Source organism: Salvelinus alpinus, chromosome 21 (assembly GCF_045679555.1).
Source record: "Salvelinus alpinus chromosome 21, SLU_Salpinus.1, whole genome shotgun sequence".
NCBI lineage: Eukaryota > Metazoa > Chordata > Actinopteri > Salmoniformes > Salmonidae > Salvelinus > Salvelinus alpinus.
Genome location: NC_092106.1, coordinates 48,086,793 through 48,100,919, shown reverse-complemented (window position 1 = coordinate 48,100,919; position 14,127 = coordinate 48,086,793). Strand labels below are relative to the sequence as shown.

General features: G+C 45.2%; 1 protein-coding gene across 2 annotated transcripts in view; it reads right to left on the bottom strand.

The window, feature by feature from the left end:
- Positions 1 to 14,127, bottom strand: part of usp32 (ubiquitin specific peptidase 32) — a 101,607-nt gene that overhangs the window by 37,870 nt on the left and 49,610 nt on the right. For both annotated transcript variants that reach the window (XM_071358083.1, XM_071358084.1), the window contains exons 4-6: positions 13,817 to 13,935; positions 9,413 to 9,572; positions 141 to 272 (exon numbers count right to left, since the gene is read on the bottom strand). In XM_071358083.1, coding sequence (XP_071214184.1) covers positions 141 to 272; positions 9,413 to 9,572; positions 13,817 to 13,935 — 411 coding nt within the window. The remainder of the gene's footprint in view (positions 1 to 140; positions 273 to 9,412; positions 9,573 to 13,816; positions 13,936 to 14,127) is intronic.

The window sequence follows — 14,127 nt, the reverse complement described above, 5'->3', positions numbered from 1 at the left end:
AATTATGGCATGTATACATGATTGTGTGTGTATTACTGTGTTTGAATGTTCATGGGTGACTGTCTAGCTGGGGGAACCAGGTTTACCATGTCCCCATAACATCCGGCTGGCATCAAAAATACATCAGAAATATGCCATACCTTCACTTAGCGAAGCGTGAATAGGAGGAGAGACCAGCGGGACAAAGGTTTCCAAGTCAAAGCGTCCGGTCCTCGACTGGGCTTTCAACAGCCAGTAGCGCTTCTCCAAGTCAATGATATCAGACTCTTCTACTGCGGGAAGGGAGAGAAGAAGAAAACACTTTTATATATATATAAAAAATAAAATAAAAAAAAAATGGCAACCAACCTAGTGTTTTTTTTGGAGATTCACCGAGCATCTTCTCACTAAAACAAAAGTCACATGACCTAGCAGTGTTAGTAAGGAAAGGAAACAAAAGTGTCACCCAGTATCAGATCATCTCAATATAGTGGACTACATGAACTTGGATGGAGACATGGAGCCACGCCCGATGACGTCAACACGTTTCACGGTTCCATTCTGATGGACATATGGACAGTTTTGTTCACGAGCAGGTCAGAGGATAGGCGTCTCGAGTAGCCTGGTCCCAGATCTTGTAAGTAGGGTTGCAAAACTCCAGTAACTTTCCCACAAGAGAAATCATGGTTGGAGGAGTCAAGATTTCCTGTTTATTCCCCTGATTCCCGGGAAGCTTACAAATCGGGATTTCTAGGAATAACCTGGGGATTCTGGGTACCGGAATTTTGCGACCCCCATCTGTAAGTGATTTAGTCTATCCCGGTTAGTCTTGAGGTGAGACCATGACTCAAACTCAAAAAGGCAGGGCCAAGGCTCACTAGGTGTACCAATATAGCTACTGTTAAGTATGAAACCTGCCAGCCAGCCCCAGAGTCAGAGATCCTGGTTCATCCTCCCACTCCACCGCGCTAATCCACAGCTTTACACTGATAAGATTAGCCTACGGCTCGCTAGTTCATACTAGCCCAGGCTTCCCTTTCCACCGCACTGTCCCATGAGTCATCCCATACATGTGACTCAAGACAGGTGTCAAAACATACATACACAAATTAAGACTGCGCCCCTACATAGTACACTACTAAATAGGGCACCATTTGGGATGCAGATCCAAGTCATATTCACTCTCTGACAGGAGAGGAGAGCATTCCGGATTTCCACCACAAATCCAAGCTGGTTCTTAAATCTCACTGCTATGGCCGACATCCTAGTTTGCTGTCTGTATTTATAAGACGGATGGGTCAATAAGACAGTGATGTCACTGGGGGATAATATCGCCAGCCTATAGCAGTGAGCTGCAGATTGGGATGTGTGGGTGGATTGAGAGGAGCTTTTCATCTCTCCCTCCTCCATCCATCCTCTCCTCCTCCCTACATCCATCCTCTCCCTCTCCCCCTCCCTACATCCATCCTCTCTCCCCCTCCATGCATCCATCCATCCTCTCTCCCCCTCCATGCATCCATCCATCCTCTCTCCCCCTCTATGCATCCATCCATCCTCTCTCCCCCTCCATCCATCCATCCATCCTCTCTCCCCCTCCATCCATCCTCTCTCCCCCATCCATCCATCCTCTCTCCCCCTCCATCCATCCTCTCTCCCCCTCCATCCATCCTCTCTCCCCCTCCATCCATCCTCTCTCCCCCTCCATCCATCCATCCATCCATCCTCTCTCCCCTCCATGCATCCATCCATCCTCTTCCCCTCCATGCATCCATCCATCCTCTTCCCCTCCATCCATCCTCTCTTCCCCTCCATCCATCCATCCATCCTCTCTCCCCCTCCATCCATCCTCTTTTCCCCTCCATCCATCCATCCATCCTCTCTTCTCTTCCCCTCCATCCATCCATCCATCCATCCATCCACCCATCCTCTTCCCCTCCATCCATCCTCCTTCTCCTCCATCCATCCATCCATCCTCTCTCTCCCTCCATCCATCCATCCTCTCTTCCCCTCCATCCATCCATCCTCTCTTCCCCTCCATCCATCCATCCTCTCTTCCCCTCCATCCATCCATCCTCTTCCCCTCCATCCATCCATCCTCTTCCCCTCCATCCATCCTCTCTCCCCCTCCATCCATCCATCCTCTCTTCCCCTCCATCCATCCATCCTCTCTTCCCCTCCATCCATCCATCCATCCTCTCTCCCCCTCCATCCATCCTCTCTCCCCCTCCATCCATCCTCTCTCCCCCTCCATCCATCCTCTCTCCCCCTCCATCCATCCTCTCTCCCCCTCCATCCATCCTCTCTCCCCCTCCATCCATCCATCCATCCATCCTCTCTCCCCTCCATGCATCCATCCATCCTCTTCCCCTCCATGCATCCATCCATCCTCTTCCCCTCCATCCATCCTCTCTTCCCCTCCATCCATCCATCCTCTCTCCCCCTCCATCCATCCTCTTTTCCCCTCCATCCATCCATCCATCCTCTCTTCTCTTCCCCTCCATCCATCCATCCATCCATCCATCCATCCATCCATCCATCCACCCATCCTCTTCCCCTCCATCCATCCTCTTCCCCTCCATCCATCCATCCATCCTCTCTCCCCCTCCATCCATCCATCCTCTCTTCCCCTCCATCCATCCATCCTCTCTTCCCCTCCATCCATCCATCCTCTTCCCCTCCATCCATCCATCCTCTTCCCCTCCATCCATCCTCTCTCCCCCTCCATCCATCCATCCTCTCTTCCCCTCCATCCATCCATCCTCTCTTCCCCTCCATCCATCCATCCTCTCTTCCCCTCCATCCATCCATCCATCCTCTCTTCCCCTCCATCCATCCATCCTCTTCCCCTCCATCCATCCTCTTCCCCTCCATCCATCCTCTCTCCCCCTCCATCCATCCATCCTCTCTCCCCCTCCATCCATCCATCCATCCTCTCTTCTCTTCCCCTCCATCCATCCATCCATCCATCCATCCATCCACCCATCCTCTTCCCCTCCATCCATCCTCTTCCCCTCCATCCATCCATCCATCCTCTCTCCCCCTCCATCCATCCATCCTCTCTTCCCCTCCATCCATCCATCCTCTCTTCCCCTCCATCCATCCATCCTCTCTTCCCCTCCATCCATCCATCCTCTCTCCCCCTCCATCCATCCATCCTCTTCCCCTCCATCCATCCTCTCTCCCTCCATCCATCCATCCTCTTTCCCTCCATCCATCCATCCTCTCTTCCCCTCCATCCATCCATCCTCTCTTCCCCTCCATCCATCCATCCATCCATCCTCTCTTCCCCTCCATCCATCCATCCTCTTCCCCTCCATCCATCCTCTTCCCCTCCATCCATCCATCCTCTCTCCCCCTCCATCCATCCATCCTCTTCCCCTCCATCCATCCTCTCTCCCCCTCCATCCATCCATCCTCTCTTCCCCTCCATCCATCCATCCTCTCTTCCCCTCCATCCATCCATCCTCTCTTCCCCTCCATCCATCCATCCATCCTCTCTTCCCCTCCATCCATCCATCCTCTTCCCCTCCATCCATCCTCTTCCCCTCCATCCATCCATCCTCTCTCCCCCTCCATCCATCCATCCTCTCTCCCCCTCCATCCATCCATCCTCTCTTCCCCTCCATCCATCCATCCATCCATCCTCTCTTCCCCTCCATCCATCCATCCATCCTCTCTTCCCATCCATCCATCCATCCTCTCTTCCCCTCCATCCATCCTCTCATCCATCCATCCTCTCTTCCCCTCCATCCATCCATCCTCTCTTCCCCTCCATCCATCCAGCCATCCTCTCTTCCCCTCCATCCATCCATCCTCTCTTCCCCTCCATCCATCCATCCTCTCTTCCCCTCCATCCATCCATCCTCTCTTCCCCTCCATCCATCCATCCTCTTCCCCTCCATCCATCCATCCTCTTCCCCTCCATCCATCCATCCTCTCTTCCCCTCCATCCATCCATCCTCTTCCCCTCTATCCATCCATCCTCTTCCCCTCCATCCATCCATCCTCTTCCCCTCCATCCATCCTCTCTTCCCCTCCATCCATCCATCCATCCACCCATCCTCTCTTCCCCTCCATCCACCCATCCATCCATCCATCCTCTTCCCCTCCATCCATCCATCCTCTCTTCCCCTCCATCCATCCATCCTCTCTCCCCCCCCATCCATCCATCCTCTCTTCCCCTCCATCCATCCATCCTCTCTTCCCCTCCATCCATCCATCCTCTCTTCCCCTCCATCCATCCATCCTCTCTCCCCCTCCATCCATCCATCCTCTCTCCCCCTCCATCCATCCATCCTCTCTTCCCCTCCATCCATCCATCCTCTTCCCCTCCATCCATCCATCCTCTTCCCCTCCATCCATCCATCCATCCATCCATCCATCCTCTCTTCCCCTCCATCCATCCATCCTCTCTCCCCCTCCATCCCCTCTATTCATACATCCATCCATCCTCTCTTCCCATCCATCCATACATCCATCCATCCCATCCATCCTCTCTTCCCCTCCATACAACCTCTCTCTCCCTCCCTACATCCATCCATCCATCCCTCTTCCCATCCATCCATCTATCCATTCTCCTGAGGTTTATTCCTGGAAGAGCCCACCTCAGCAGGGTCCAGTTGTCTCTGTGGAGAGTTAAATTGTTGTGTGTGTGTGTGTTCAATCTGAAGACTGATGGAGAAAGAGAGAAGTGGAGAGGTCAAGAGGCCTGATTGGAAACAAGTAAACACCAACAGCTTCAGCGGTTCAATAACCTTTTAACCGCCGTTGAGTCCTTCCCTCCTCAGAGAAATGCTCTGAAACATCAGGTTTAAACAAATAGAGAACACAACCTCACTTTTGTATATTATCTACCTCACTTGCTTTGGCAATGTTAACATATATATGTTTACCAGGCCAATAAAGTCCCTTGAATTGAATTGAGAGGAAGAGAGAGCGAGAGAGAGAGAGAGCGAGAAAGAGAGAGAGAGAAAGAGAGAAAGAGAGAGAGAGAGAGTCTGGAGATGGCTTGGGGGAAGTAATGGTGGATTAATATTGAGAAGCATGGTGTGGAATGGGAGGTGTGTGTGGTGGGGCCCGCCCCTGACTGACTGAATGCCCCTTTAAGAGTAGAACAGTTCGACAATACTAAAATCTACAAACACACACACACGTCGTACGGACACACACACAACACCTAAAAAGATAGGTCCTCCAACTGGTCTTTCAGAAAAACAGAGAACACCAATATAGTCAATGTATCAATCCCAAACGCTAAACAAACCTGAATGAAAGCTATTTGTGTTGTGTTTACTGAACGCAGGCCAGCGTGGGCTAGCCTAGCAGCGAATAGTGCTGTGGTTAAGGCCTGATAGGGACGAGCAAGGAAAGCAGAGCTGAGGGAGAATAGACACCTGCTCATCTTGTTGCTGTGTGTCATTAAATCAGACTGCTGCTCCAGCCTGCCTGACACTGCTAATCTATAAAACTCATTACCTCTCCTATGGATCAGCTCCAGGACATGCCTCATCCCCTGACTGACTGACTGACTGACTGACTGCTGGACCTGTGATTCACTGCCGTTAAAAGTAGTACACCATTGTAGAGAATAGGGTGCCATTTGGGACAAATTTCCTAGCTTAGCATGCTAGGTAAACCGCTAGGCTAAATGGCTAACATTCCATTTCAGGACAGGACCTGGCTGGTTGAGACTGATCTCTTTTAAAGATGGTTGGAGCTTGCGGTTTGAGCCTGTTTAAAATACAGGCTGACAGTATTTTGTTCTCAAACAAGAGGCTACATCTCCATTACTGAGTAGACTGGCATACAGAGATAAATGATTGGCATTCTGCGCTTGGGTCTCGTAAAACAAGCCGCGCGAGCGAATTCACACAAGACCTCCAAATATACACTTCCACAATCTGAAAGTAGAAAAAAAAAAAAAAGTGCTTCTTCATGCTTTTACTTCCTGCACCAGCCACCACAACAGGAAGAGGATTACACAGCAAATACAAACCACTAAGTCACTCCAACTATCGGTTCATTGTTAACAAAAAAAACACACTAGTGTCAGTGTTGACCACTTCCTAGGCAGTCCCAAATGGTACCTAATTCCCTATTTTTGGCCATAGCCCTATGGGCTCCTGGTCAAATGTAGTACACGTCATAGGGAATAGGGTGCCTTTTGAGACGAGACACTAGTCTACAGGAGGTCCAGTGGTGTGCCCAGTACCCACCTAGAGGAGTGACTCTGTCAGAGTGACAACAGAGGTACCATACCATATTCCACCACACGTGCCCTGGGACGTGCCGACAGGACTGACGTGTACCATAGTAGACTCCACCGACCGACGGCTAACAGCTCAGGAAAAACACACACCACGTTACCTCATGCCATCCTGGTTCCAATACAAGGATTCTCCAATAGTATCTCAACCCGACAACAAGCCTGTCAGTCCTCCATGGCGTCTGTTGTGTGTGTGTCCGGTCGGTGATGGCGTCTTAGCCAAGAGTGAAGTATGTTCTAGAAAGTCCATGCACGGAGAAGGTGCTCGCCTCACAGCCAAAGAGTGCACACACACACACACACACCTGAACTCTCTCACACACACACACACCTGAACTCTCTCACACACACACCGCTCAGAGTTAAGAGGATCATCTGGGAGTGGGCAGCAGCAGATTACGAGCTGTCTGCAGGTACTCTCCCGGATTGGCAGCAAAGATCTCTCCTGCTCTCAGGACAGGAAGCAGCTAAGATCTTTGATTGGTCTGGGACACAGCTTACATGTAAGAGCTTTCTTTCCAATGGACAGAAAAAGGAGGAGGGACAAGAATGACAAAGAGAATATGACAGACGGTGACAAATACCAAATAACATGAAATATGTGCACCGAACTAAAACAGTCAGGTAAATTTATCTGTCTTTTTGGGAGATGCCATCACTTTTTGTTGTTGTTGACTTTACCCAGATGAACACCACATTCCATAGAAGCCTTAAATACCAAATGACTTTACTCAGATGAACACCACATTCCATAGAAGCATTAAATACTACATGACTTTACCCAGATGAACACCACATTCCATAGAAGCATTAAATACCACATGACTTTACTCAGATGAAGACCACATTCCATAGAAGCCTTAAATACTACATGACTTTACCCAGATGAAGACCACATTCCATAGAAGCATTAAATACTACATGACTTTACTCAGATGAAGACCACATTCCATAGAAGCCTTAAATACCACATGACTTTACTCAGATGAACACCACATTCCATAGAAGCCCTAAATACCAAATGACTTTACCCAGATGAACACCACATTCCATAGAAGCCTTAAATACCACATGACTTTACCCAGATGAACACCACATTCCATAGAAGCCTTAAATACCAAATGACTTTACCCAGATGAACACCACATTCCATAGAAGCCCTAAATACCAAATGACTTTACCCAGATGAACACCACATTCCATAGAAGCCTTAAATACCACATGACTTTACCCAGATGAACACCACATTCCATAGAAGCCTTAAATACCACATGACTTTACCCAGATGAACACCACATTCCATAGAAGCCCTAAATACCAAATGACTTTACCCAGATGAACACCACATTCCATAGAAGCCTTAAATACTACATGACTTTACCCAGATGAACACCACATTCCATAGAAGCCCTAAATACCAAATGACTTTACCCAGATGAAGACCACATTCCATAGAAGCCTTAAATACCACATGACTTTACTCCAGATGAACACCACATTCCATAGAAGCCTTAAATACCAAATGACTTTACCCAGATGAACACCACATTCCATAGAAGCCCCCGCTTAAGATACCACACCATGAGCCTTTACCTGCACCGATGAACACCACATTCCATAGAAGCCCTTACCAGACTACCCGTGACACCCATCGAGCCCTTCTGACTCCCAGATGAACACCACATTCCATAGAAGCCCTAAATACCAAATGACTTTACCCAGATGAACACCACATTCCATAGAAGCCCTAAATACCAAATGACTTTACCCAGATGAACACCACATTCCATAGAAGCCCTAAATACCAAATGACTTTACCCAGATGAAGACCACATTCCATAGAAGCCCTAAATACCAAATGACTTTACCCAGATGAACACCACATTCCATAGAAGCCCTAAATACCACATGACTTTACCCAGATGAACACCACATTCCATAGAAGCCTTAAATACTACATGACTTTACCCAGATGAACACCACATTCCATAGAAGCCTTAAATACCACATGACTTTACCCAGATGAACACCACATTCCATAGAAGCCTTAAATACTACATGACTTTACCCAGATGAACACCACATTCCATAGAAGCCTTAAATACCAAATGACTTTACCCAGATGAACACCACATTCCATAGAAGCCTTAAATACCACATGACTTTACCCAGATGAACACCACATTCCATAGAAGCCTTAAATACTACATGACTTTACTCAGATGAACACCACATTCCATAGAAGCCTTAAATACCACATGACTTTACCCAGATGAACACCACATTCCATAGAAGCATTAAATACTACATGACTTTACCCAGATGAACACCACATTCCATAGAAGCCTTAAATACCACATGACTTTACCCAGATGAACACCACATTCCATAGAAGCCTTAAATACTACATGACTTTACCCAGATGAACACCACATTCCATAGAAGCCTTAAATACCAAATGACTTTACCCAGATGAACACCACATTCCATAGAAGCCTTAAATACTACATGACTTTACCCAGATGAACACCACATTCCATAGAAGCCTTAAATACTACATGACTTTACTCAGATGAACACCACATTCCATAGAAGCCTTAAATACCACATGACTTTACCCAGATGAACACCACATTCCATAGAAGCATTAAATACTACATGACTTTACCCAGATGAACACCACATTCCATAGAAGCATTAAATACTACATGACTTTACCCAGATGAACACCACATTCCATAGAAGCCTTAAATACCAAATGACTTTACCCAGATGAACACCACATTCCATAGAAGCCTTAAATACCACATGACTTTACCCAGATGAACACCACATTCCATAGAAGCCTTAAATACTACATGACTTTACCCAGATGAACACCACATTCCATAGAAGCCTTAAATACCAAATGACTTTACCCAGATGAACACCACATTCCATAGAAGCCTTAAATACCAAATGACTTTACCCAGATGAACACCACATTCCATAGAAGCCTTAAATACTACATGACTTTACCCAGATGAACACCACATTCCATAGAAGCCTTAAATACCAAATGACTTTACCCAGATGAACACCACATTCCATAGAAGCCTTTCAGTAGCAACAGTTTATTTACAGGGTAGGACTGGACCTCTAGAGGGGAGTACGGTAGCGGTCACTCACAGTGTGTGACTCCGGCCAGAGTCTGGTAGAAGGTGGGCGTGTCGCTGTCGTCTGTGAGGGTGACAGACACGCCTCCGGAGAGCAGCCAACGGGAGAAGGTGAACGCCTCAGTGTTCTGAAGGAGCCAGTTCTTAAAGCGTTCATAGTTGACTTTCTCCCCCTGAGACAAAAGAAACAAAAAAACATCAACAACTTGTTACCAAATCATAAAGGAGGTAGCGGGAGGAAACATGGGAGACGGACAGGGATTAGCGTTTATATTATAGGTGTATTGTGGAAGTGTCATTGGCCAATAGAGTTACAAACAAATACAAAAGTGTACAAAACATTAGGAACACTTGCTCTTTTTCTATGACCTAGACCACAGGTGTCAAACTCATCCCGAGGAAGGCCAAGTGGCCGCGGGTTTTCACTCCTCCTTTGTACTTGATTGACGAATTAAAGTCACTAATTAGTAAGGAACTAGCAACTAGGGCGGTTTCGGTGACCATATTACCGCCACACCAGCAGTCATGACCGCAGTAAAATTCCACGTGACCGTTGAGTCACGGTAATCTCCTTTTATGCACTCCGTACATGCGTTGGTAGTAGCCAGCTCGCTAGCGATCGACGGGTCACTGATGGCCTGGTACTCAGGGTGCTATTTGTCTCTGTGAACCACTCTGACATCAATGCAAATGCCATCAATGCAAATGCCAAAAACACTTTGAAAGTGAGTGTAAAACATGGTCGTTGCGGATGTTATTTACGAAGCCTGACGACAAAATGGACAGTGTTTTCTAAGCTGACGATTCATTTAAAAAAAAAAAAACACTAATGAATATTAGATCTTATGCATGAACTACAGTTCCTTCGGGAAAGTATTCACACCCCTAAACTTTTACAAAATGTTGTTGTCTTACAGCTCAAATTTAAAATGGATTAAATTTAGATTTTTGTTGGTCACTGGCCTACACACAAGACCACATGATATCAAAGCAGGCATATATATGTATAGTACCAGTCAAAAGTTCAGTATTAAATAAATTAAAATACATTTTAGATTCTTAACACTTTTTTGGTTACTACATGATTCCATACGTGTTATTTCATAGTTTGTCTTCACTATTATTCTACAATGTAGAAAATATAAAAAATAAAAACCCTGGATGAGTAGGTGTCCAAACTTTTGACTGGTACTGTGTGTGTGTGTGTCATATATATATATAATTTTTTACAAATTATTTAAAAAGAAAAGCTTAAATGTCTCGAGTCAATAAGTATTCAACCCCTTTGTTATGACAAGACTAAATAAGTTAAGGAGTAAAAACTAGAAGGCACATAATATGTTGCATGGACTTTCACTGTGTGCAATAATATTGCTTAACATGAGTTTTGAATGACTACCTCATCTCCGTACCCCCACACTTAACATGAGTTTTGAATGACTACCTCATCTCTGTACCCCCACACTTAACATGAGTTTTGAATGACTACCTCATCTCCGTACCCCCACACATACAGATAATTGTAAGGTCCCTGCAGTCAAAGACCAGGAAGGTTTTCCAATTTCTCTCAAAGAAGAAGGGCATCAATTGGTAGATGGGTATAAAAAAATTAAGTTATTAATTACACTTTGGATGGTGTATCAATACTACAAAGTGACTAGGTATCACCCAATCAGGCCAAATGTGACATTAAAACAGAGTTTAATGGCTGTGACGGGAGAAAACTGAGGATGGATCAGCATGGTAGTGACTCCACAATAGTAACCTAATTGAGAAAGTGAAAAGATGGAAACCTTAAACAGAATACAAATATTTTAAAACATGGATCTTGTTTGCAACAAGACACGAAAGTAATACTGCAAAGAATGTGGTAAACAATTAACTTTTTGCCCTAAATACAAAGTGTTATGTTTGGTCAAATCCAATATAACACATTACTGAGTACCACTCTCCATATTTTCAAGCATAGTGGTGGCTGCATCATGTTATGACTATGCTTGTAATCGTTAAGGACTGGGGAGTTTTTCAGGATAAAAAAGAAACAGAATGGAGATAAGCACAGGCAAAATCCTAGAGGAAAACCTGGTTCAGTCTGCATTCCACCAGACACTGGGAGATTAATTCACCTTTCAGTAGGACAATAACCTAAACCACAAGGCCAAATCTACATTTTATGCTTATCAAGAAAACAGTGAATGTTCCTGAGTGGCTGAGTTTTGACTTAGGTCTACTTGAAAATGTATGGCAAGACCTGAAAATGTCTCTCTAGCAATGATCAACAACCAATTTGACAGAGCTTGAAGAAGTTTTTAAAGAATAAATGGGCAAATGTTGCATAATCTAGGTGTAGAAAGATCTTAGAGACTAACTTAGAAAGACTGTAATCGCTGTCAAAGGTGCTTCTACAAAGTATTGACTCAGGGGTGTGAATACTTATGTAAATGTGATATTTCTGTGTTTCACTTTCAATAAATTTGCAACAATTTAAAAAACATATTTTCACTTTGCCATTTTGAGGTATTGTGTGAGGCTGGGAGAGAGAAAAAAAGGAGACGAAGAAAAAAAATGTATGAAATCCATTTTTAATTCAGGCTGTAACACAACAAAATGTGTAATTAGTCTGATAAAAACCGCGAATTAAAATAATAATTGTGTCGTTATACAACGGCAGAGAACTGTACAGGCCTAGGTGATAATGTCGGTTCAGTGATTGAGCAGGGCGGCTTACAGAGTTCATCTACAATTATAGTGAATATGTATTTGATTTAGAATAGCCTGGTAATAAGGGCATTTGTTTTATATTTTCATAAATAGGCGGACAACATTACCTTTACCTTCCATCTCCTCCCTTCCTTCCTTTCTCCAGCGCGCATACAGAGGGGCTGGCAACAGTTTAAATCAAATATGTTGTTTCGTTGTGAAAACGTGTTACTATCGATGTTCCCCGAACAGATTTCACTCGGTTTCCCCAAATTGAAGCACAGGGTAGCTACAGGAACGGGTTTGGAGAGCCCGTGGCGGAATATCAGCTGTCCCGCAGCGAGAGGCTACATGCTCCTCAAAACAGAGGTTGATGTGTGGAGTGAAACAACCAGAGTAGCCGACACAACATGAGTGAAAAATTAAATGGCAGGAAAGTGGCCTCATTTGATATTCCAGTGCATAAAGATAATATCTCTGCCCCTGCCCCTGCCTCTGCCTCTGCCCCTGCCCCTGCCTCTGCCTCTGCCCCTGCCCCTGCCTCTGCCTCTGCCTCTGCCTCTGCCTCTGCCTCTGCCTCTGTTCCTGTCCCCGCCCATTTGATAAATGGGCCATTCTAAACCAAAACAAATTTTGACAAATTAGCAAAGAGAGGATTAAATTGAGAATAGTCTTACGGGTGATATGATAACTTGATGAGAGAACAGCCTGAGGCGAGGAACAGAACGGAAGTATTATTATTTTTGTTGCGACTTCCTCAAATCATCAATAACCTATATAGGTCGCATCATGCAGCCCATTTATGGTTTGATATCTAAGACATTCTAAGGTTTGATTCATTCACAACTAAAGTTACAAAAAATAACTACATTTAATTATATTCTTTTTACTATAAAATCATATAAATTAATTTCACGGGTCTTTTAAGCCGTCTAATAGAACAAGCTTAGGGCCTGGCTCATAGCCAGATGACACAGAAGGCCAGTCTATATTCTGTACAATACATTTTCTTCATGTCATAATGTTTCTTTAGACCGGTCTAAAATACATAATGGATTTATTGCGATGGTGTAGACTATATTACATGGATTTATTAGACTTTTTTTTATTTTTATGTAGATGTTCCTAACGTCTGCATCAGTGGCTTGTAGGATGTGTGGAAGCCAGGAGATGCCAAATGTGTTTATGTTAATTAACGACCAATTACCATGAGACCGGCAGTTATTTACACGATTATATATTTTTTTACCTTTAACCTTTATTTAACTAGGCAAGTCAGTTAAGAACAAATTCTTATTTACAATGATGGCCTATCAAAAGGCAAAAGGCCTCCTGCGAGGACGAGGGCTGGGATTTAAAAAAAAAAAATATATATATATATATATACATACACATGCTACTGTTTTATGTTAAAGAGGTAATCTGCAGTTTGCTAATGATATTATTATTATTCTTGGAAGGGTGTATTGTGTAAATACACACACACACACACACACACACACACACACACACACACACACACACACACACACACACACACACACACACACACACACACACACACACACACACACACACACACACACACACACACACACACACTGTGACCGGAACCTCCGACTGAGTGATGACTAGAGAGGAGGAGTGTATTGTGTGTCAGTCAAAGTGTCAGTCTGGGTGATTGACAGGTGACAGGTGACAGTAATCTGTGACTGACCTCGTTGAAGCACTTCCTTAGAGACGGCGGGACTTCCCCGTCCAACGCCCGTAGCACGGCCTCCATGTCGTCTCGCACCGCATAGCCGCCCGACTCACTGGCAAACAGGCTGAAGAGGTCTGTGGTTGGACACACCACACACACAGTTAATGAGTTCATTCTGGAAGGCAGGTTGGTCTCATCAGTGGCAGGCAGACTCAGACAAGCCAGAGTAGCTGCAGTCTGAAGGTCCATTACTAGTCATCATGCTGCATCACACACATCAAATCACACAATTTATTGAGAGAGAGAGAGAGAGAGAGAAAATGAAA